The following is a 23,928-nucleotide window of genomic DNA, read 5'->3' on the forward strand; positions in this document are numbered from 1 at the left end:
GGTTTCGAACCTGTGAGCTCAGGGCAAGCCACCCGCTTCAGCCTCGCACAGTGCTAGGATTACAGGTGTGAGCCACCGTGCCCGGCCAGAAGGGAGGGAATTCTGATATACCAGAAGGGCATCACCTGATGCTTGGGAGAGGTGTCTTTTTAGTCAAAGAATTTCTCTTAAGCAAAAATGTTAGGAAAACATTACAATCGGTGAGGCAGGCTGAAAAGAAATAACCGCAGCTTCGGAAAACTTTGAATAAATTAGTGGCTGATAGTTTACCAAAGGGCTCAAGGATGATGTTTGGGTCTTTGCATCCCATGATGCCCTTGTCTGAGTCAGAGAGATTTGGGTCTCAGCCACAGGGTGGCATTTTTATGCTCTTGTTTCCTCATGTTTTCCCAATGTCCTGGCTCAAGTCTTCACTGCTGCATATGCATGCCCATACTTTCTTCCCACTCCTGAAACCACGGCCCCAAAGTAAGCAAGGTGATTGGCAAATTGAAGGTCCCTCTGCATCCAGAGAGCAAACAGAAGGCTTCTTCTCAGCCCCTCCTCTTCTTTGCATTTTCCCAGGGGAGTGGCAGACTACAGGGCCCAGGATGTTAGGAGCGGCCCCTGCCCCCACCTGCAATGGAGGTTCAAGGGTTCAACTCCCGATGATTTGTTAGCCCTAGACCTCTTGCCCTGTCTGGATTTTATGATGTTCAGAATAATCCTATGACAAGGCTAGCATTTTAATTTCTTTCTTTCTTTCTTTTTTTTTTTTTTTGAGACAGAGCCTTACTCTGCCACACTGGGTAAAGTGCTGTGACATCATAGTTCACAGCAACCTTAAACCCTTGGGCTCAAGTGATCCTTCTACCTCAGCCTCCCAACTAGTGGGACTACAGGCGCTAGCCACAATGCCTGGTTAATTTTTCTACTTTTAGAAGAGACGGGGGTCTTGCTCTTGCTCAGGCTGGTCTTGAACTCCTGAGCTCAGGTGATCCTCCTACCTCAGCCTCCCAGAGTGCTAGGACTATGGGCGTAAGCCACTGTGTCCTGCCAGGGCTGCCATTTTTCAATTCTGCCTCCACGCTGCAGGTAGAGGTAGAGTTTTCCCAATACTATTTTCCTCCTCTTCCTCCCCTACTCAAAGTGCTTCCAATTGCCTGATGTGTTGAAGGTATGAATTTGGCCTCCAAAGAGAATTTATCATTAATTCAGCACTTACCATGCACCAGGCAATGAATCTACTATATCCGCTGAACCTAGTATCAAGTGTAGGATAAACACGCCACTATTTTTCAGATGAATGAATGAATAAATCCTCTGAACAATCTGAAATGCCAATATTATTATTCCCAGTTCTGCCAGTTAGGAGATTGAGGCTTAGGGGAGTTAAGTCACTTACTGGAGGTCACAGTTAATAAGAGGAAAAGTCAGAATTCAAATGCAAGTCTGTGTGAGTCTAAATACTGGGGATGCTATATATACATGGCTCTTCAAGTCTCCCCCACCCAGGAAGGTTCTGGCCTAACGGACACAGCCCTGTGATATTTTTGGTTCTGGTGATTCCTGTGGAGATGGCCAAAGATTTCCAGAAAGTATGCCAGCCTCCCATCCCCAGGCAGTGCCCTCACAGGAGGCTCGTCATACCTGAGCATTGTAATGTGATAAGGCTGCTGCTCCTGGAAATGTCCGCAGCCTTTCTGGGATATGCACGTTCTTGGCTAACCACGCGGCCAATAGGGCCCCTGGAGGAAGCACTTCCCATAAGTGCTGATGGTAGAGGAATTTCCTTCCTGGAACTGCTGCACAGCCAGGAACCGGGGCAGTTGTCTGGAAGGATGGCGCCACCTTCCACCATGTGGCTCTCTCACCCCAGCTCTGCTCCTGTGGAACCTACTGACCCCTTGTGGGTACAGTGTAAACACACCGCCGCTGTACAGCTTCAGAGGGCCGGGCCCCGGGCAGCTACTCCTACTTGGTTTGATTTGTCTCTGACAATGCTGGAGTGGGATGGTCTCTTGACCTCGCTGTGCCTTGGTTTCCTCACCTGTAAAATGGTAATAAACAAAGATCCTGGCCCCACCTTAAAACATGAGAAAAAGCTTTAAGTGGGGGGAATGTCTGGGTAAATTCAGGACAGTAGGCCCAGGTAGGCATTCACAAAATTCTTGGTTCCTAACCAGAATTATTAGATATTATTCAATAAGATTTTTCAGGTCATGGGCTGCGCCTGTGGCTCAGTCAGTAAGGCGCCGGCCCCATATTCCGAGGGTGGCGGGTTCAAACCCGGCCCCGGCCAAACTGCAACCAAAAAAAAAAATAGCCGGGCGTTGTGGCGGGCGCCTGTAGTCCCAGCTACTCTGGAGGCTGAGGCGGGAGAATTGCTTAAGCCCAGGAGTTGGAGGTTGCTGTGAGCTGTGTGAGGCCACGGCACTCTACCGAGGGCCATAAAGTGAGACTCTGTCTCTACAAAAAAAAAAAAACAGATTTTTCAGGTCATAGCACACATAGAGAAAATATTTGTCTAGCACACTGGGATAAAAAGAAAGACGCTTCTTGTGACCAGAGCTGCCCTCAGCTCAGCCCAGCTACCCCAAAGGCTGACAGCATAACACCTCAGGGGTCCTGGAATCCTTCTATAGCACTCTGGGTGGCAAATGCATCTGTATTTCAAAAGCAATTGCAGACCAGGCAGGGGCGGTGGAGTTGGCTCATGCCTTTAATCCTGGCACTCTGGGAGGCCAAAGAGGTAGATCACCTGAGCTTGAGCTCATGAGACCAGCCTGAGCAAGAGTGAGACCCCATCTCTACTAAAAATAGAAAAAAACTAGCCAGGCATGGTGGCAGGCACGTGTAGTCCCACCTACTCAGGAGGCGGAGGCAAGATGATTGCTTGAGCCCAGGAGTTTGAGGATGTGGTGAGCTACAATGATGCCATGGCACTCTAGCTGGGCCAACAGAGTAAGACTCTATCTTAAAAAACAAATAATAGGTGGGGGTGGGGAAAGGGGAGAGCAGAGAGAGAAAGAAGGAGAGAGGGGTGGGGAAAGGAAGAGCAGAGAAAGGATAGGAGGGGAGAGGGTGGGGCCTGGGTATGTGCCACACCTTTTGGGGGCAAGACAGGATTGCAAGAGGGACTTTGCCTAACAAATGTAATAAGTGTAACCTGGTTTCTTACCCTCAATGAATTCCCAACAATAATAATAACAATAATAATAATAATAATAGGGGCTGGCACCTGTGGCTCAAAGGAGTAGGGCGCCGGCCCCATAGGCCGGAGGTGGCAGGTTCAAATCCAGCCTCAGCCAAAAACTGCAAACAAACAAACAAAAATAATAATAATAGGGTGGTGCCTGTGGCTCAGTGGGTAGGGCTCCAGACCCATATACCGAGGGTGGCAGGTTCATACCCAGCCCCAGCCAAACTGCAACAACAATAAAAAAATAGCCGGGTGTTGTGGTGGACACCTGTAGTCCCAGCTACTTGGGAGGCTGAGGCAAGAGAATCACCTAAGCCCAAGAGCTGGAGGTTGCTGTGAGCTGTGATGCCACAGGACTCACCGAGGGTGACAAAGTCAGGCTCTATCTCTAAAAAAGAAACAAAAACAAATAATATATATATGTGTGTGTGTGTGTGCATATATATATATATATATATAAGCAGTTGCAGAACAGTGGTGAGCACTATCAGGATTCTCTTTTCCCCTCTTTGCAATTAAGTCAGCCAGCAAAGGGTTTGGCTGGGTGGCTCTACCTCTTAGAGACACAGGGTGCAATGATCACTGTGCAGGTGGACAAGGATGTCACGTGTCTGGCCCCAGCCACAAAGCAGAGCTCCACAGGTTCATTTGTGCTCCTAATGTGGACAAGTTAAGAGATCATAGCAGATTGCATTTGGGGGTGATCTGGGTCTGTTTGAGCCCAAAGACAGTGTCTAGCAAGAGCAGAAATGTGACATGGAGCATCTGCCTTCTGGCTCCCCTCAAGCCCCCGTTTCATTTCATCCTGCTGCTCCCCACTCACACCTCACTGACTCATTCTTCCCACAAGCCGCTTAATGAGCAGCAACCAAGAGCCACACCCCCTGCCAGGGTGGGACTGTTGGCCTCAAGGAACTCTGTCTAATAGAAAGACATGGGACAAGAGGCACTGGGTAGGGTACAAAAGGCCAATGGGCCAGGCGCTATGGCTCAGACCTGTAATCCTAGCACGCTGGGAGGCTGAGGTGGGTGGATTGCTTGACCTCAGGAGTTCAAGACCAGCCTGAGTAAGAGTGAGACCCCATTTCTACTAAAAATAGAAAAAAAAACTAGCTGGCCATTGTGATGGGTGCCCGTAGTCCCAGCTACTCTGGAGGCTGAGGCAAGAGGATTGCTCAAGCCCAAGAGTTTGAGGTTGCTGTGAGCTATGATGTTGTCATGGCACTCTAGCCTGCGCAACAGAGTGAGACTCTGTCTATACAAAAAAAAAAAAAAAGAGAGGTCCAATGGATGGATGTCTGTAGTAAGAAGGGAAAGTGTGAGCGCTTACCTCAGCCTCAGAGGGTCAGGAAAGTTTGTTAAGACAACTGAAGATTAAACGAGGAGTGGGAAAGGGAAGAGTAACTAGGGAGTTGCAAGGCAGCTTTTGAGAGGGAAGGACACATACAAAGGACGCCCCAGACATGGGAGAATGAGGCATGTTCAAGGCACTTCAAGTAGCCCAGCTGTGCTAGCGTACGTGAGATGGGGCAAGAGAGGTGAAGCCAGGCAGGCCAGGGCCCAATGAGAGAGGTGCTAATTGAAGGAGTTTTACTTCATTCTAAAGGCAAAAGGGGATGACTGGGGCATTTTGAACACAGGAGTACCTTGATCCAAATTATTTTTAAGAAACACTGCTCTGTCATGTTTACATGGATGGAGCTGGAACATATTCTTCTTAGCAAAGTATCTCAAGAACGGAAGAAAAAGTATCCAATGTACTCAGCCCTACTATGAAACTAATTTATGGCTTTCATATGAAAGCTATAACCCAGTTATAACCTAAGAATAGGGGAAAGGATAAAGGTGGGGGAGGATGGGTGGAGGGAGGGTGATTGGTGGGATTACACCTGCGGTGCATCTTATAAGGGTACATGCGAAACTTACTAAATATAGAATATAAATGTTTTAACACAATAACTAAGAAAATGCCAGGAAGGCTATGTTAACCAGTGTGATGAGAATATGTCAAATGGTCTATAAAACCAGTATATGGTGCCCCATGACTGCATTAATGTACACAGCTATGATTTAATAATAAAATAAAAAGAAACACTGCTCTGGCAACAGAAGGAAGGGCAGAGTGTCAAGGCAGAGAGACTGCTGAGGAGGTTGTTACAGTCATTTGAGTTGTACTGGTTCAAAGCCCAAATTAGGGCATTTTCAGAGTGGGTATAAAGGAGGCACTTGAGAACCCTTGAATAAGCTGAGTCAACAGAACATGGGGGTGGCATTCAGTGAAACCAGGAACACAGGGAAGATCCAGATAGGGGCAGGGGATAAAGATGAGAGCCTGTGGGATACTGAGGTGGAGATAGCTGGTAGTCACTTGGATGTAAAAGCATTGTTCAGCGGGTAGGGCGCCGGCCCCATATGCCGAGGGTGGCGGGTTCAAACCCAGCCCCGGCCAAACTGCAACAAAAAAATAGCCGGGCGTTGTGGCGGGCGCCTGTAGTCCCAGCTGCTCGGGAGGCTGAGGCAAGGGAATCGCCTAAGCCCAAGGATTTGGAGGTTGCTGTGAGCTGTGTGACGCCACAGCACTCTACCGAGGGCAATAAGGTGAGACTCTGTCTTTACAAAAAAAAAAAAAAAAAAGCATTGTACTCAGCAGAGATCTGAGCTGGAGATATGAATTTGGACGTCTTCAGCATAAGGGGGTAGTTAAAGCCATGGTCATGAATGAGATGATGAATAAGAAGAGAAGAGGGCTGAGAATGGAGCCCTGGAGATCATGAGCCTTTAGGAATGTACAGAAAGTGGCAGAGAGCTGACTGGCCTACAAAAGAAGGGAGGAAGGGATGGCCGCCAGAAAAGTCAAACAAGACAAGGCTGAAAAAGGAGGAAGCCACTTCAGCAGTGATACAGAAGCCAGACCAATGGGACGGTTCTGGACGCTTAGACGGTAAAGGATGGAAACATCAGAAGCTAGAAGGGGGCTATGAGTCAAAGGAGGTTTTTGTTGAAGGTATTTGTTCAAATTTACGTACTGAGAAGAGATGGAGGGAGAGAGAGAGATTGAAGCTGCAAGGAAGAGAGGAGATAAGTGACAGAGAAAAGCCCAAGGGGAGGTGAGGAGGTCTGGACCTTGAGCACACATGGGGGGTGAGCGGGGAGATGGGTGCCAGCCTGGGGCAGGAGAAGGGAGTTAGAGGAAAGAGAGAGGGCGTCGTAAGTCAGATTCACTAAGATTCACTAGGACTCTGAGATGGAAATCAGTACGCAGGAGGCTTATTAGAGAGCGTTCTTTGGCTCACCACATGTGGAAGGGAAAGAATGAAAGCAGGCCTGCAGGAGGGAAATGTTGGGCTGCAAAAGAAGGTTCAACGAAGGCCTCAGCCAGCCCTGTGGGAAGCTCTGAAGCTAAGAGTTGGCACCAGGGGCCTGGGCCTTTATATCTCTGCATAAGTCTTTTGTGAGATGCAGGCTGTCCTGGGAAGGGGGCATATGCTTGGGCAAAGTGGCTCTCTTCAGCTGAGGCAGTTCCCAAAGGGGCCTGACAGCAGAGGGCTGCCTGCTGTAAGCATCTCGTCCTTCAGTTCTGAAGGCGTATCAGGGAAGCACATTACAGTACCCACTATAGAGAGGAAGAGGGCGCTATTGCATTTGAGTTGAACCTGTGGGCCAGTAGGTGTGAGCCTAAAGGAATTGACAGGGTTGGCTTGAGTCGTCCTGGTGAAAATGGAAACAAGACTTTCTGCTGAAAAGAGAGCTGGCTTGGGTTTGGAGTCTGAGGAGAGTGAAATGGCTGAGGAGTGGCTGCTTCAGGGCACTGAAGAGGCTCTGACTGGGGACATACAACAGGACTGCCAAGTGGTATATGTGTTTTAGTTGAGCAAACCATTTTAGCAGGCTCAATGTTCAGATGTCAAGGCTCCCTCATCCTTGGTTACCTGCATCTGTTCTCCTTCCCTGATTTGGTTGACAGCAGTTCCTGCTGCGACCCACAGGAACTGTATAAAAGGGCCGCGGCATTAGGAAGGTTGAGAACCACCGGGTTTGTAGCAGGAAATATCTGTCAGGGGTGTCCAACCTTTTGGCTTCTCTGCATGACATTGGAAGAAGAATTACCTTAGGCCACACATTAAATATACAGACACTAGGCTTGGAGCCTGTAGCTCAGCGGCTAGGACACTAGCCACAAACAATTGGACTGGTGGGTTCGAACCCAACCCAGGCTTGCTAAATAACAACTACAACAAAAAAATAGCCAGGCGTTGTGTAGTCCCAGCTACTTGGGAGGTTGAGGCAAGAGACTCTCTTAAGCCCAAGAGTTTGAGGTTGCTGTGATCTATGATGCCACGCCAAGGCACTCTACCGAGGGCGACATACTGAAACTCTGTCTCAAAATATATACATATACGTATACATATACAAACACTAATAAAAATGGATGAGCAAAAAAATGGTCCATGCATAATTTTCATGATCTCTGCCATCACAGATAAGCAAAAATGTCCTTACATAATCCACATACTGGGCTGCAGGTTGGACAACCCTCGACCATTTTATGAGACTATATTCCTAAATTCCCAAGCTTTTCACCTAAAGTATTTCCTTAACAAGACCTAAATTCAAGGACTTTAGCATACAATTATTTTTTGCTATGAAAATAGTTGCTGATGCTAATAACAACAATTTTGCTAATGTCAAACAAAACGGTGTGGCTATCAAAATATTATAACTTGAGGCTTGGCGCCTGTAGCTCAGTGAGCAGGGCACTGGCCACATACACCAAGGCTGGCAGGTTGGATCCTGGCCTGGGCCTACTAAATAACAATGACAACTGCAACCAAAAAATAGCCGGGTGTTATGGCAGGCACCTGTAGTCCCAGCTACTCGGGGGGCTGAGGCAAGAGAATTGCTTAAGCCCAAGAGTTTGAGGTTGCTGTGAGCTGTGATGCCATGGCACTCTACCCAGGGTGACATAGTGAGACTCTCTATCAAAAAAATATATTATAACTTGATTAGAAAACTATTTCAAGTTTAACAATGAAGAAGATAAACACTTGTCTACAAGCAGATAAATGCAAATTACAGGAGTCAGGATTAAATCTAATTAGTAGGCAAATACAAAATGTAGAAAATTACAAAACAAAACTAATTTTTAAGGTTACACTACTATAATGATGACATATAGAGCATGTGGCTCACTAGGTACGAGAGTGACAATAGACAAGTGCTCTGCCTAAGTAAATGGGCTTTGAAATCCACACAAAATGACATGGATGATCATTCAAAAACAATGCTCTGCAGTTCTGAGAAGAAAGTGTCCCCACATGGGGGGGAGCAGTTATCATAAGGATTCGTTGGGCTTACAGCATGGGCAAGGCAACCAACTGTGCCTTGCTCACGAAACCAGCTTGTCATTCATGAGTAACTATGAGCAAATAGTAAGAATTTTCATAACTGACAGTAACAATATGGTTCTTAGGGAAAAAATGAAATGTCCAATTCAAGAACAAAGTCAACATTTGTGATGGGGCCTCACCCTGCTTCCTGGCTCAGATTGCCACTGAACATATGTTTCCACAATGGTTTTGTTGCCCAAGCTATCAGTGATTGTAATTTTAAAACTTTTAGGACACAGAGGATGGAAGACCTATAGGGAAGCTCTTTAAGAGGCATTACCTTGGCTGGGCGCCCGTAGCTCAGTGAGTAGGGCACCAGCCACATACACCGAGGCTGGTGGATTCAAGCCTGGCCCAGGCCTGCTAAACAACAATGACAACTGTAACCAAAAAATAGCTGGGTGTATGGTGGGCACCTGTAGTCCCAGCTACTTGGGAAGCTGAGGCAAGAGAATCCCTTAAGCCCAAGAGTTTGAGGTTGCTGTGAGCTGTGATGTCATAGCACTCTACCAAGGGGGACATAGTGAGACTCTGTCTCAAAAAACAAAAAAAGGCATTACCTTGCTGTACCTTAAAATCACTCAAGATATGAAGGGAGTCAGCACTTTTTTTAGCCCAACTTTACAGGAGAGAAGGGGATACTCATAGCCTCCAGGGATGGATCACTCCCAGCAAGTATAATCTTACAGTTCTTTCCCACCAACCTGCCAGATCTTTTGCCCAGGGTGGTACCTGTGGCTCAGTGGGTAGGGCACCAGCCCCATATACCAAGGGTGGTGGGTTCAAACCCAGCCCCGGCCAAACTGCAACAAAAAATAGCCAGGTGTTGTGGCAGGCGCCTGTAGTCCCAGCTACTCAGGAGGCTGAAGCAAGAGAATCACCTAAGCCCAGGAGTTGGAGGTTGCTGTGAGCTGTGTGATGCCACAGCACTCTACCGAGGGCGATAAAGTGAGACTCTGTCTCTACCAAAAAAAAACTTTTGCCTATTTTAAAATCAGATTATTTGGGGGTTTTGCTGTTTGAATTCCTTATGTAGTCTGGATATTAACCCTTTGTCAGATGAATAGTTTACAAATATTTTCTCCCCGGGCGGCGCCTGTGGCTCAGTGAGTAGGGCGCCGGCCCCATATGCCGAGGGTGGCGGGTTCAAACCTGGCCCCGGCCAAACTGCAACAACAACAAAAAAAAAAAAATAGCCGGGCGTTGTGGCGGGCGCCTGTAGTCCCAGCTACTCGGGAGGCTGAGGCAAGAGAATCGCGTAAGCCCAAGAGTTAGAGGTTGCTGTGAGCCGTGTGACGCCACGGCACTCTACCAAGGGCGGTACAGTGAGACTCTGTCTCTAAAAAAAAAACAAAAAACAAAAAACAAATATTTTCTCCCGGGCGGCACCTGTGGCTCAAAGGGGTAGGGCGCTGGTCCCATATGCCGGAGGTGGTGGGTTCAAACCCAGCCCTGGCCAAAAAAAAAAGAACTGCAAAAAAAAAAACAAAACAAATATTTTCTCCCATTCTGTAGGTTGTATCTCGAATTTGTTGTTTCCTCTGATGTGGAGCTTTTTAGTTTGATGTAATCCCATTTATTTTTATTTTGTTGCCTGTGCTTTCAAGGTCATATGCAAAAATTTCTTGCCTGGTCTAAAACCGTGCAGTGCTTCCCCTAGGTTTCTTCCAGTAGTTTCAGTTTTGGGTCTTAAGATTTCAGTCTTTATTTTCATATACACTGAGAGATAGGGGTCAGCTTCCATTCTTCAATGGATATCAATTTTTTTCAGCACCAGTTATTGAAGAGGGTGTACTTTCCCCAATATGTGCTATGGGCATCAGCTGGCTATAGACACATGGAATTATTTTTGGGCTCTCTACTCTGCTCTATTGGTCTATGCATGTGTTTTTATGCTAGTATCACGCTGTTTTGGTTACTAGAGCTTTGTAGCCTATTTTGGCTTTGTTTTATTGTTTGATTTTGTTTTTGAGACAGTCTCACTTTGTCACCCTGGGTAGAGTGCCGTGGTGTCATAGCTCACAACAACCTCAAACACTTGGGCTCAAGTGATTCTCTTGCCTCAGCCTCCCAAGTAGCTACCACCACAGGTACCCACCACAATGCCCAGCTATTTTTAGAGAGTCTTGCTCTTGCTCAAGCTGGTCTCAAGAATTTCTGAGTTCAGGCAATCCACCCTCCTTGGCCTCCCAAATGCTAGGATTACAGGTGTGAGCCACCGCACTCTGCCAGTAGCCTATTTTGAGGTCAGGTAGTATGATGACTCCCACTTTTTCCCTTTTGCTCAGGATTGCTTTGGCTATTTGAGGTCTTTTGTAGTTCCATACAAATTTTAGGATTTTTTTTTCTATTTCTGTGAAGAATGTCATTGTTATTCTGATAGGGATTGCATTGAATCTGTAAATTACTTTGGGTAGTATGGACATTTTAACAATATTGGGCCAATCACAGTGGTTCGTGCTTATAATCCCTGCACTTTGGGAGTATGAGACAGGAGGATCACTTCAGGTCTAGGGTTTGAGACCAGTCTTGGTAACATGGTAAAAAATGAAAAAAAAAAAATTTTTCATGTCTATGAAAAAAAAAAAATTAGCTAGGTGTGGGGGTATGTGCCTGTAGTCCCAACTCCTCAGAAGTCTGAGGCAGAAGATTGCTTGAGCCCAGGAGTTCAAGGCTCTAGTGTGCTGTGAGCACACTACTGCACCCCAGCCTGGGTGGCAGAACAAGAACCTATTTCTGGGCGGCACCTGTGGCTCAGTCAGCAAGGTGCCGGCCCCATATACTGAGGGTGGCAGGTTCAAACCTGGCCCCGGCCAAACTGCAACAAAAAAATAGCCGGGCATTGTGGCGGGTGCCTGTAGTCCCAGCTTCTCGGGAGGCTGAGGCAAGAGAATCGCTTAAGCCCAGGAGTTGGAGGTTGCTGTGAGCTGTGTGATGCCACGGCACTCTACCGAGGGTGATAAAGTGAGACTCTGTCTCTACAAAAAAAAAAAAAAAAAAAAAGAACCTATTTCTAAAAAAATAATAACAGAATAAAAAACTTTTGAGCCCAGGACTTGGAGGGTGCAGTGAGTTATGATAATGCCATTGCACCCTAGTCAAGGTGACAAAGTGAGACCCTGTCTCAAAAAAATACCTATTTCCTTTGCCATTTATACTTACATCTTTGGCAATTCTGTCTCATCGCTTTAAATAACAACTACCATATTTTGCCATGTGCTATGTATTAATGCACACTTTTTTTTTTTTTTTTGCAGTTTTGGCCAGGGCCAGGCTTGAACCCATCACCCCCAGTATATGGGGCCGGTGCCCTACTCTTTGAGCCACAGGTACCGCCCATTAATGCACACTTTTTGTCCACATTTTGAAAGGAAAAATAAGGATGCACATTATACATGGATAATACTAATTCTGTATCTATATAAACATTTTAATTCTTTTATTGATGTTTATTCATTAAAAATTTAACTCTTAAAAGCAATAATAATATCCATATGCAAAATGATATCCTGGAAGATAGTAATTGGTTTTGTTGAACTTACAACGAAAGCATTTTTTTGGTTTGGGTTTGTTTTTTTGAGACAGAGTCTCATTATGTCGCCCTCGGTAGAGTGCTGGGGCATCACAGCTCACAGCAACCTCCAACACTTGGGCTTAAGCGATTCTCTTGCCTCGGCCTCCCAAGTAGCTGGGACTACAGGTGCCCTCCACAATGCCCGGCTATTTTTTTCTTGTAGTTGTTATTGTTGTTTGGCAGGCCCAGGCCAGGTTCGAACCTGCCAGCCACAGTGAATGTGGCCAGCACCCTTCCCACTGAGCTACAGGCGCCAAGCCTACAAAAGCATTTTTGGCCAATGAAGAATGATGTATTTCTCTTCAGACACTTTAGGTGGGAACTAATGGAAAGGCAAAAGAGCTAAAATAGCCAAAAACTATTCTAAAAAAATAGCAAATTTGGAAGAATTGCATTACCCGGTTTCAAAGCTTTCTTACTATAAAAGTACAATAATCCAATCAAGACAGCGTGGTATTGGTAAAAGGATGGACAAGGGACCAAATATAAAGTCCAAAAAATACAGTGAACTGATTTTTGACTAAAGTACAAAGGCATATAAAATAAGTTCACAACAAAAAATCAAACTACCAAATACAAAATGGGCATAGGGACTTGAATAGACATCGCTCTAAAGATATATAAATGGCCAATAAACATGTAACAAGATGCCCAACATCACTAATCATTAGATAAATGCAAAACTACAATGAGACACCATCTCATACATATGATGGCTGCTACTTAAAAACACACAAAAGGCCCGGAGACCTGGCGATGGGGAAGCCTGCAGAGCTGCAGCCCCAGATGAGGCTGGCCTCTCTGGGCCCTCTCTAGTACCCGGCCTGACACCCACCCCACCCCACCTCACCCCCGTGCTGGCTCGTGGGCCTCATGGGCCCTTCGCAGCTGAAGGTGCTGCACCCATGGCCTGGCCAGCTGCTGCTTGCTGCCTTCTTTGCCCTCCTGTTGCAGGAAGGCCAAGGTGGAGGGGGCACCAGCCAAGCCATTCATCCCGCAGGTGGAGGGGCCCGGCCTCAGGGTGGCAGTGCCTTCAGAGAGGTTGTTGGGGAGGGCATGTGGGCTGGTGGAGCTGTGGGGATTTTAAGGAAACAGAGAAGTGGCTACGGCAAAATGGAAAGAAGAAATGGTGAGAACTCTGGCACCACCTGCATGTGTCAAAATCTCTCATGAGAACTTATCTCACTGGAATTTGGATTCAGAAGTACCTGTTTCTGAAAATAAAAACCTCCCACATAGATAGGATTAGTGCAGCAGAATAGTAAACAGGGATATTTCAGTTATGGTGTTATCCTCTTAACAAAGGAAATACTATGGAGAATAAGGAATTCAAAAAAATCTTCAGTGGAAACTGGCTTTAATGTAACCAGTAATCCTATAAGGCTTTTTACTTTGAACCACTCATTGACAAGTGCCTCAATTGATAAGCAAGCTGGTCCTGACCTTGGATTGCCAGTTTCATTAGGTTGCTGGCCCTATGCTGATGGAGACTTTAAGGACAGAAATGAGCTTTGTATTGATTCATGTTTAACTATAGGAAAAAAAATGGTGAAACTTTATCTGCTCCAAATTGGAATTTGAAATATGGAAACAGTAGTGTGGAAGAAAATTTAACAGATGCAAGTGATTTATCAGAAAATGAGAAAGTGAGTGATATTTTCTTAGCTATTTTAAGAACATGGACCTGAACTTAAAGCCAAAAACAACAGAAAACGTTGAAGAATCTGTCACCGAGGAACCTAATGAAGTATTTCCATATCCTGATTTTCTTCCTCCTCTTTTAAATTCTCTGGACTTGCACAAGCTAGCCCTTTCAAAATCTGAAAATTGGAGTGGTGGGCACCTGTAGTCCTAGTGACTCGGGAGGCTGAGGCAAGAGAATCGCTTAAGCCCAAGAGTTTGAGGTTGCTGTGAGCTGTGATGCCACAGTACTCTACCCAGGGTGACATAGTAAGACTGTCTCAAAAAAAAAAAAAAATCTGAAAATTGGAAAACTACAGTGGAACCTCCAGAAAGTTCTATTGAACACCTGACAACTTGTCTACTGAACTAGTAGACAAGACTACAAGTTGTCTACTACAAGACTAGTAGACAATAACATATGACTATACAAAAAGAGAGGCCAAGATTACAAACTACTTTCTGTACTCCAGCAGTTACTAAATGATCCTCTTCCTCCAAAGCTATATCAAAAGTGAGACAGCCAAAACTTTCTGACTCTGAGTCTTCAGATGACTTGTGTAGACAAAGTTGAGGAAAAAAACCCAACAATTCTGGTTTTTGCAAGCTGGAACAAAATACTTCAAAATGGAACTGGAGAAGGGAGTTTGCCACCACCAGACTCCAGTTTCCCTGCTACCCACGAGGAGTCTGGGGAGGAAAAGCAGAGCCAAGACGCCAATATCCCACGCCTCTTTCAGCCGGAGATTGCCCCCACAGAGATGGGCGTCAAGATCTGGCTGCCCTTCCCCGCGCTCCTCTTGGCCGCTCTGGCTCCAGGGCTGAGGCCTGGGGCGGTCGGTTTCACGCCCTTAGACAGCAACTTCACCTTTACCCTCTCTGCCGGCCAGAAGGAATGTTTCTACCAGCCCGTGCCCCTGAAGGCCTCGCTGGAGATCAAGTACCAAGTTTTATTTATTTATTTTTAAGACAATTCTATTTTATTTCTACTTCTAGAGCAGTGGTTCTCAACTTTCCTAATGCTGCAGCCCTTTAAAACAGTTCCTGTGGGTCGCAACCCACAGGTTAGGAACCACTGTTCTAGGAACTTTTTTTTTATTAAGTCAAAAACACATAGATCATGAATACATTTATGCATATGTGGGGTATAATGTGTTGATTTTTTTGTATGTGGTTACATCAAACCAATCAACATAGCCAAGTTTTAGATGGAACAGGATTAGATGCTGATTTCCATCTTATCTTTCCAGATGGCAAAACCTTAGTTTTTGAACAAAGAAAATCAGATGGAGTTCACACTGTAGAGACTGAAGTTGGTGACTACATGTCCTTTGACAATACATTCAGCACCATTTCTAAGAAGGTGATTTTTTTTTTTTTTTTTTTTTTTTGGCCTGGGCTGGGTTTGAACCCACCACCTCCGGCATATGGGGCTGGCGCCCTACCCCTTTGAGCCACAGGTGTCGCCCCCAGAAAGTGATTTTCTTTGAATTAATCCTGGATAATATGGGAGAACAGACACAAGGACAAGAAGACTGGAAGAAATATATTACTGGCACAGATATGTTGGATATGAAACTGGAAGACATACTGAAATCCACGGACAGCATCAAGTTCAGACTAAGCAAAAGTGGTCATATACAAACTCTGCTTAGAGCATTTGAAGCTCGTGATCAAAACATACAAGAAAGCAACTTTGATACAGTCAACTTCTGGTCTATGGTTAATTTAGTGATCATGGTGGTGATGTCAGCCATTCAAGTGTATATGCTGAAGAGTCTGTTTGAAGACAAAAGGAAAAGTAGAACTTAAACTGCAAAACCAGAGTATTTAAGATTGAAAAAAAGAGGCATAACAAGGCAATAAACTGTTAACATTCTTTTCCAAATTGTTTTCAGGCATCATAAATATAATTTTAATGTGAAAGGAAAACTCTTCACTTTGTGTGCCAATAATCTTATCGGTCCAGTTGTACTAAAGTGTGCAAATGGAGTATTTGCAGAAATAGGTTTAATTGAAGAAGCCATAATAACTACATTTTCCTAAATTTGAAAAAATTTACAAATGTCATAGATGATTTAAATAAATGAACAGTGGGCCTAAGTGCAACACTACTCTGCGTTTAAAAGGCTATCTTATCTAAAACTTTCTTTGTAACTGTGGCAATTACAAATTGTAGAAGTTTTCAATATATTAAGTTATAAATCATCTTAGAATTATGGATTGAATATATTTTTAGAAGACAAAGGCTCAACTTTTCTCTACATATTCATCTCTCTTGTAATGTACATAGATGCATAGCTTTGAAATACAATTAGATTTTTTAGATTTTTATATCTAAATATATTTCAATGTATAATATAGCAAAAAGTATTAGTTTTATATACTTATGCTACATTCTCAAAAGCTGAAATTTTGATAATTCCTTAAAATGCAGTTATACTTTCCTTGGGTGGTGCCTGTGGCTCAAAGGAGTAGGGCACCAGCCCCATATGCCAGAGGTGGCGGGTTCAAGCCCAGCCCCGGCCAAAAACTGCAAAAAAAAAAAAAAAAAAAATGCAGTTATACTTTCCTGATTAAAACTAGGTCATGTTTTTCTCTCTGAAGTGAGGAAATAGTTAAAGCTTGCTTTGTTTCCACAAGGACCCATTCTGTCTAACCATTAGCTAAGGTATAGGATTTTAAAATTAAATATGAGGTAAAATAAGTTTATTTTTATATTATTTGTCAATAGTGTTAATTTTAACATGATTACTGACTAAAATAATACATTATTATTGCCAGTTTTGAGGTTAATGTTGCTAAAAGATCTGCACCTAATATAAATAAATATCTCATTTTCGGGCGGTGCCTGTGGCTCAAGGAGTAGGGCGCCAGTCCCATATGCCGGAGGTGGCGGGTTCAAACCCAGCCCCGGCCAAAAGAAAAAAAAAAAAAATATATCTCCTTTTCTGAGTTTTAAAAATGATCAGAAACAGCCTGTGGTCCCAGCTACTTGGGAGGCTGAAGCAGGAGAATCGCTTAAGCCCAGGAGCTGGAGGTTGCTGTGAGCTGTGTAATGCCACGGCACTCTACCGAGGGCCATAAAGTGAGACTCTGTCTCTACCAAAAAAAAAAAAATAAATAAAAATAAATGATTAGAAACAATACAAAAGAATTTAGGTAAACTTGAGAATACCTGACCCAAAATAAAGTTCACTTACATAGAAACATAAATACTTGGAATCCAATTGGCTCACTATGACATCTTAATCTTAATATAAATCATGAATTAATTTCCAATTAAATAGAAGAAAACCATATTTGGCTGTTAGTTTTATTTTCTTCAAGTATTATGTTTTGCATTACCTTTTATAAGCATTCAGATATGTTTTATGAAATGTAAGCTGTACTGTAAGGTTTAGCCCTGGGTGTACACATTAAATACAATTTTTGTAACTTTCATAAAATGGCCTTTCTCATCACTATTTATTGACATTGAAGTAAGGATTTGTAACACCCAAATGTGAATAACCCACATATACATAAAAAGTCTCGTCCATCCTACCTTGTATCTATGTAGTCTCACTTGAGTCCTAGTAATTTCATTATGAATGAAACAGAATTTTTAAGTAATTCTCTGCACGGTACATCATTTGTAGTAGTGTTTATGACAGATAGTTAGGAACAATCAACTTAAAATTTAAGTATAGACCCCATATATAGGTTAACCCTGCTGGATTTTTTCTTTTTTTTGCAGATTTTGGCCAGGGCTGGGTTTGAACTCGCACCTCTGGCATATGGGGCCAGCACCCAACTCCTTTGAGCCACAGGCGCCGCCCCTTGCTGGAATTCTTGATAAGCAATAATGATATCCAGAAAGAGAATGATTTCATTTACAATTTATACTCAGAGTAGTACTTAGCTTTCTTTGCTCATAGGTGTCTTTAAAAAATGAGTAATCCAGTGTAGTGGCTCACGCCTGTAATCTTAGCACTCTGGGAGGCCGAGGTGGGAGGATCCCTTGAGTTCAGGTGTTCAAGACCAGCCTGAGCAAGAGCAGGATAGAAATATAAACTACTGAATCTTCTCCATTAAAACTGTAATTCTACTTCCAAAAAAAAAAAAAAAAAAGAATTCTACCTCCCTGGGGTGGCGCCTGTGGCTCAAAGGAGTAGGGTACCAGCCCCATATACCAGAGGTGGCAGGTTCAAACTCAGCCCTGGCCAAAAACTGCAAAAAAAAAAAAAGGAATTCTACCTCTTATGTACGACTGTTACTGTACTATACTCTTAATTCCTTACCTAACACTGAACTTTTTTACATTAGAATCTATATATATGATTTGTGCCACTGATTTTAAACTCATGATTCTTTTAACTTCTTACAGTATAAAAATAATATTGGCTTTATTGGGAAAACAAATGATTTAGGAATATTAAGGATAATTCTACTTTTATAAACACAAAGTAAAAAGATATTTAAGAAACATGTTACCTGTATTAACTTAAAAAGTAAAATTTGTAAACAAAAAGAATCTTTAACATTTCTAAAGGCATATTATTTATCTGCTCCATATGGTTTCTTTGATGTTGCTATTCCATTTCTAAATTTAAAATATGTTAAAATTCAGTAAGCTATTTACTACTTTCCAGCTGATTTTGTCTTTAATTTTTATAAATTATGTAGAATTTTAAATAATAGAGTGCTCCAATTTGCATTTGGATGATTAATGACATGCTATTCTTTCATGTAAATGTCAATATATGGAAGATAAATAAATGTTTGAAAAATAGTACTGAAATAAATTACAAATTGAAATGTAATTTAATGGCAAGCATATTTATTCTTAATCATTATATGCAAAAATGAGTACCTATAATTTCATACCTCCTCAAATAAAAATCACTTCCCTGAAATTTTAAAATTGATTCAGAATGTACTGACTTTTCATCTGAAGCATAATACTGCACCAGTGTGGCTCAAATTACTGTATACTTGTGAACAGCCATCTTAAACGAACAATGTTATTATGAGTACTGAACTGAGTATATGTAATAAAAATTAATATCAAAGTTAAAAACAAATGGAACTGGAGCAATGCTGGCAAATATAAATGGGATTCTAGACCACTATCTCTAAAATGTTCATCCACAACAAAACAATTGATTGCAATTTATGATGATTTTAAGAATCCCAAAAGTTCCATTTTAAATCCATGCTAAGGACTCTCATCCAAGCCTATTGCTGCCCAAACAACTCAATCACTGGTTAAAATGGTCTCATCAAGATGTCTGCCACCAAGGCCTCCAATACTACTTTCACTAGTACCTCTACCTTTTCTTGACAATCTAAAGGAAGAAATTAAGGGAACAAGGATCAAAAAGAAACTCTACCAAAAAAATACAGCATTGAATAGACCATTCTATATTCAGAAGTTAAACTGTTTGTCACCTTCTTTTATTACTAAGGATGAGTACTCACCTACTGACCCAAAATAACTTCTTTCATACATCTCAAGTGTGAGCAAATCTATTCCAAGAAGCTCAGCTAAGGTAGAGTTCATTATTCGGAGATATACGTATTAAAGAAACCAAAAGAAATCACACAAAATAATTGCTTGATATGGGAGTGGAATTTGTGAAAATTAGCACTGTATAAATCCAAGGGTTTCTATATTGACATATTTGACAATCTTTTGCATGTTATATTTCAAAGAAATGTTCTACTTAGTAACCTATTCGAAAGATTGCTCTTTTATAGTGATTGTTTCCCAGTATAATTCTATCATCAATAAATGGGGTAGCTGAAAAAAATTTATTTTTTCTTTATTTTTTTTTCTAGTTTGACAATTTTTCTTTTTTTTTCTTTTTATTAAAAATTATTTATTTTGGAGACAGAGTCTCACTTTGTCACCCTTAGTAGAGTGCCGTGGCGTCATAGTTCACAGCAACCTCAAACTCTTAGGCTTAAGTGATTCTCTTGCTTCAGCCTCCCAAGTAGCTGGGACTACAGGCGCCCACCACAACACCTGGCTATTGTTAGAGACGGGATCTTGCTCTGGCTCAGGCTGGTCTCGAACTCATGAGCTCTGGTGATACACCTGCGTTGGCCTCCCAGCATGCTAGGGTTATAGGTGTGAGCCACTACATCTGGCCAAAAAAATAAATTTTTTTTTATTTTATTTGTTTTTTTTTTATTTATTATTATTATTATTTTTTTTTTGAGACAGAGCCTCAAGCTATCGCCCAGGGTAGAGTGCTGTGGCATCACAGTTCACCAGCAACCTCCCAACTCTTGAGTTCAAGCGATTCTCCTGCCTCTGCCTCCCAAGTAGCTGGGACTACAGTTGTCCACCACAACACCCGGGTATTTTTTGACTGCAGCCATCACTGTTGTTTGGCGGGCAGGGCTGGATTCAAACCTGCCAGCTCAGGTGTATGTGGCTGGAGCCTTAGCCACTTGAGCCGCTTGAGCCATAGGCGCGGAGCCCAAAAAAATAAAAAATTAAAAACCCAGAAAATAACAACTGTTGGTTAGGATGTTGAGAAATTGGAACCCTTGTGCACTGCTGGTAATGGTACAACTGCTGTGGAAAACAGTATAGAGTTCCTAAAAATTTTTAAATACAACTACCACCAATCCCACTTCTGGGTATATATCAGAATTCATAACGGTCTCAAAGAGGTATTTGCACATCCATGTTCATAGCCCTTATTATAACAGCAAAAGGTGGAAGTAACCCAAATGTCCAAAGACAGATGAATGGATAAACAAAATGTGGTATATGTGTATAAAGGAATATTACTCAGCCTTAAAAAGGAATGAGAGCTTGTCACATGCCACAACCTGGATGAACATTGAGGACATGAAGCGAAGTGAAATAAGTCAGTCACAAAAAGACAAATTCTATACAATTCCACTTATATAAAGTATCTAAAGTAGTCAATTCCATAGAAACAGAAAGTAGGATGGTTACCAGGGGCAGCAGGGAGAGAGAAAGGAGGAGTCATTATCTGATGGGTATGGAAATCTGGAAATCTGTATCACAATAATGTGAATATATATAACTACTGAACTACACAATTGAAATTGGTTAAGATGGTAAATTTTATGTTATTTTTACCGATTTTAAAAAACCCATATGTTCAACATCATATTATTAGGGAAATGCAAATTAAAATCATAAGACACTATTAAGAAACTGTCACAAATCAGAGACAAGGGGACATGATCTACAGTGATAAGGAGTCTGAAATGGTCGAGATAAGCTAGTTTTTAAAAAGCTTCTCAGTTTCTCTCAAACAATAAAGTTATACTTCCAAACGTCATCAGTTGTTATAGTAAGAACATTTCACAACATTTTGTCCCAGCTGACAATTTCCAAAAAAAAATAAAAAGAATAAAACTCTAAAATTTCAATATGTTTCTTTATACTAATATTCAAACACTATATTTGGCTAGGTGTCTGTTGCTCAATGGTTAAAGCACTGAGCTTGTGCACCAGGGATGGCGGGTTCAAACCCAGCCTGGGCCTGCTTAACAAAAAACAAAACAAAACAAAACCACATTGTATTTGCTGCTAAAATACTGTAAGTTGGCTTGGCACCTGTAGCTCAGCGGCTAGGGCGCCAGCCACATACACCAGAACTGGTGGGTTCGAACCCAGCCCAGGCCTACCAAACAACAATGACAACTACAACCAAAAATAGCTGGGCATTGTGGCGGGTGCCTGTAGTCCTCAGCCCAAGAGTTTGATGTTGCTATGAGCTGTGACACCATAGCACTCTACTGAGGATGACAAAGTAAAACTCTGTCTCAAAAATAAATACTGTAAGTTAATAAAGAGAGTAGGAAAACTATGTCATGTTATTTTATTAACTATTTCAATATAAAGGAGTAAAACATCATGAAGAACACATGCTTGCTTTGTGCTAAAGATATTGTGTTTTACTTCTTTATAGATGAAGCAAAAAGCATAATTTGAGCTAGATTTTGAAAGAGTTTACAATTAGTACCTAAGAACAAATATTTCAGAAAATATGTAGAAAGGTAACCACACATTTGCTATAGTGAGTCCTCTGTGTGTCTTCACATTGCACTTTACTTGGTTTCTGAACATTAACTTACGATCTGTTCTCAATAATAGTATTGTTTTTGTAGTTTTTGGCTGGGGCTGGGTTTGAACCCGCCACCTCTGGCATATGGGGCCAGCGCCCTACTCCTTTGAGCCACAGGCACCGCCCTCATCAATAATAGTATTTTTTTAAAACTCCACAGGAGAAGCAGTTTAGCATAGTAATGAGCTCAGATTTTAGGGTCAGATTTTTGGCTTTATCTTGCTGGCAGTGGATCTTGAGAAACTTAAACACTCTTGAGCCTCAGAGTACTCATTTCTAAAATGAGAATGGTAACAGCTAAACCTGTCATATATCATAGGATTATTACGTAATTTAGATTAAGAAATACTTGTCAAGTGCTTTCCATGGAACCTGACACATGGTAGGTACTCTTTAAATAAAAAGTAGCTAGGATTACTATTGCTATTATTACTGCTATTTTTCATTAGTACCGCTAATAAAAATAATCACCCTTCAAATCTAAAAATAAAAAAAAATAGGTCTAGAGGAAGCAAGTGTGTGACAGTAGATATGATAGACTGTGGTCAGAGAACAGAGTATTAGATTTCAGAAGTGGTGTAGATGATATCCAGATTGTGGCTAAAGTGGAGTAAAGGTAAAGGTCAATGTCTGGAGTTGAGGTTAAAGAATTGTGAAGAAGTGAGGGTTGGTCATCCACATGATGGTTAATTCTTTCTCAGAATGAGGACAAGAAATGAGGTGGAAAGAAAGACCTCATTAGATGCAGGAGAGTAACTGGGAAGATGATAACCTAACTCCACCTGGGACCTCCCAGGGCTCCCATCCCTCTGTTTCCCAGTTCTTGCTAGCTCACATCCAACGTACTTTTCCTTGCAAATAAGAAAATCAGAAAGAAAGCAAATAAGACTGCCCTAGTATTTCCCAGCAGCACCTCACAAACATGCCTTGGAAGTTGTATCTACTAAGTGCAACCTCTTGTGGATAAAACAAGGAGGTCAACACACCTCCTGTCCTAACACCTTGTAATACAGGTAAACAGATAAAAAACATGGATACAAACACGGGGACACTGAGATCACTGAAGCAGTGTGACATAAAAGAGTATCTATACATACAACACTTTTTTCTAGCAAATGTAAAATAAAAGATACCCAACAGATAATTTTGTTTATCTCAGTATCATTTCTTGATCTCTGTCTGCATCACATGTACCCACACAGGGAAGCAGTACTTTTAGCTAGCTGCCTGAATAAATGGTAGCTCCCTTGGGTTACTTACTGAGGCCCTACTTTCATGCAAACCTGAGCTATCTTACCCCCTCACTGTAATCTGGCTTTGCCTTAGGTATAAAATCTAATACGGGATGGCTGACCTACAGCTTCAATGTTTGAAGTGAAGGAAGTTTAATACAGATTTTGGCTAATTTTTTTTTTAATTTAAATTTATTTTTTCCCCAGATATATCAGACGAATGGTTAATTTCTTCATGATTCTATCTGCTGAACTATGCAACCATCATAGTATTTTTTTATTTTCTTCGAGACAAAGTCTCACTCTGTTGCCCCAGGATAGAGTGCCATAGCATCATCCTGGTGCACAGCAACTCAAACTCCTAGGTCCAAGCAATCTTCCTGCCTCAGTCTCCTGTATAGCTGGGACCACAGGCATCCAACAATTACTGGCTAACTTACTTCTATTTTTAGTAGAGGTGGGATCTTGGTCTTGCTCAGGCTGGTCTGGAACTCCTAAGCTCAAGCGATCCCCTCACCTCAGCCTCTCAGAATGCTAGGATTACAGGTGTGAGCCACCGCACCCAGCTCAGATTTTAGCTTTTAATCAATCTTCTCTGACGGTAGAAAGATTCAAACCATAGCTAATTCTAAGAACTGAGATGGAGTCACTTAAAAGGATCTGACTTGCTGAAACTAAAAATAATTCATGCTGTTTTTCTTTATGATACACCATAATATTTTTTCAAAAAATCTTTAAACATTAACTTTGACGAAGGAATAAAAAAGCCATTTTA

General features: G+C 42.3%; 1 protein-coding gene, 1 non-coding gene and 1 pseudogene across 2 annotated transcripts; 2 read left to right on the forward strand and 1 right to left on the reverse strand.

The window, feature by feature from the left end:
* The first annotated feature begins 13,268 nt into the window (after window positions 1–13,268).
* LOC128577030 (protein FAM217A-like) lies at window positions 13,269–23,805 on the forward strand (annotated as a pseudogene).
* On the forward strand, window positions 14,584–16,331 carry LOC128577872 (transmembrane emp24 domain-containing protein 5-like). The gene is made up of 3 exons (XM_053580243.1): window positions 14,584–14,765; window positions 15,020–15,185; window positions 15,296–16,331. The coding sequence occupies exons 1-3, from the start codon at window positions 14,584–14,586 to the stop codon at window positions 15,632–15,634; spliced, it is 687 nt and encodes a 228-aa protein (XP_053436218.1). The 3' UTR covers window positions 15,635–16,331.
* Window positions 23,359–23,426, reverse strand: LOC128578864 (small nucleolar RNA SNORD77). The gene has a single exon (XR_008377963.1). It is a non-coding gene; the product is annotated as a small nucleolar RNA SNORD77 (small nucleolar RNA).
* Window positions 23,806–23,928: the final 123 nt, after the last annotated feature.

Source organism: Nycticebus coucang, chromosome X, assembly GCF_027406575.1.
Source record: "Nycticebus coucang isolate mNycCou1 chromosome X, mNycCou1.pri, whole genome shotgun sequence".
In the NCBI taxonomy this organism is placed as follows: Eukaryota; Metazoa; Chordata; class Mammalia; order Primates; family Lorisidae; genus Nycticebus; species Nycticebus coucang.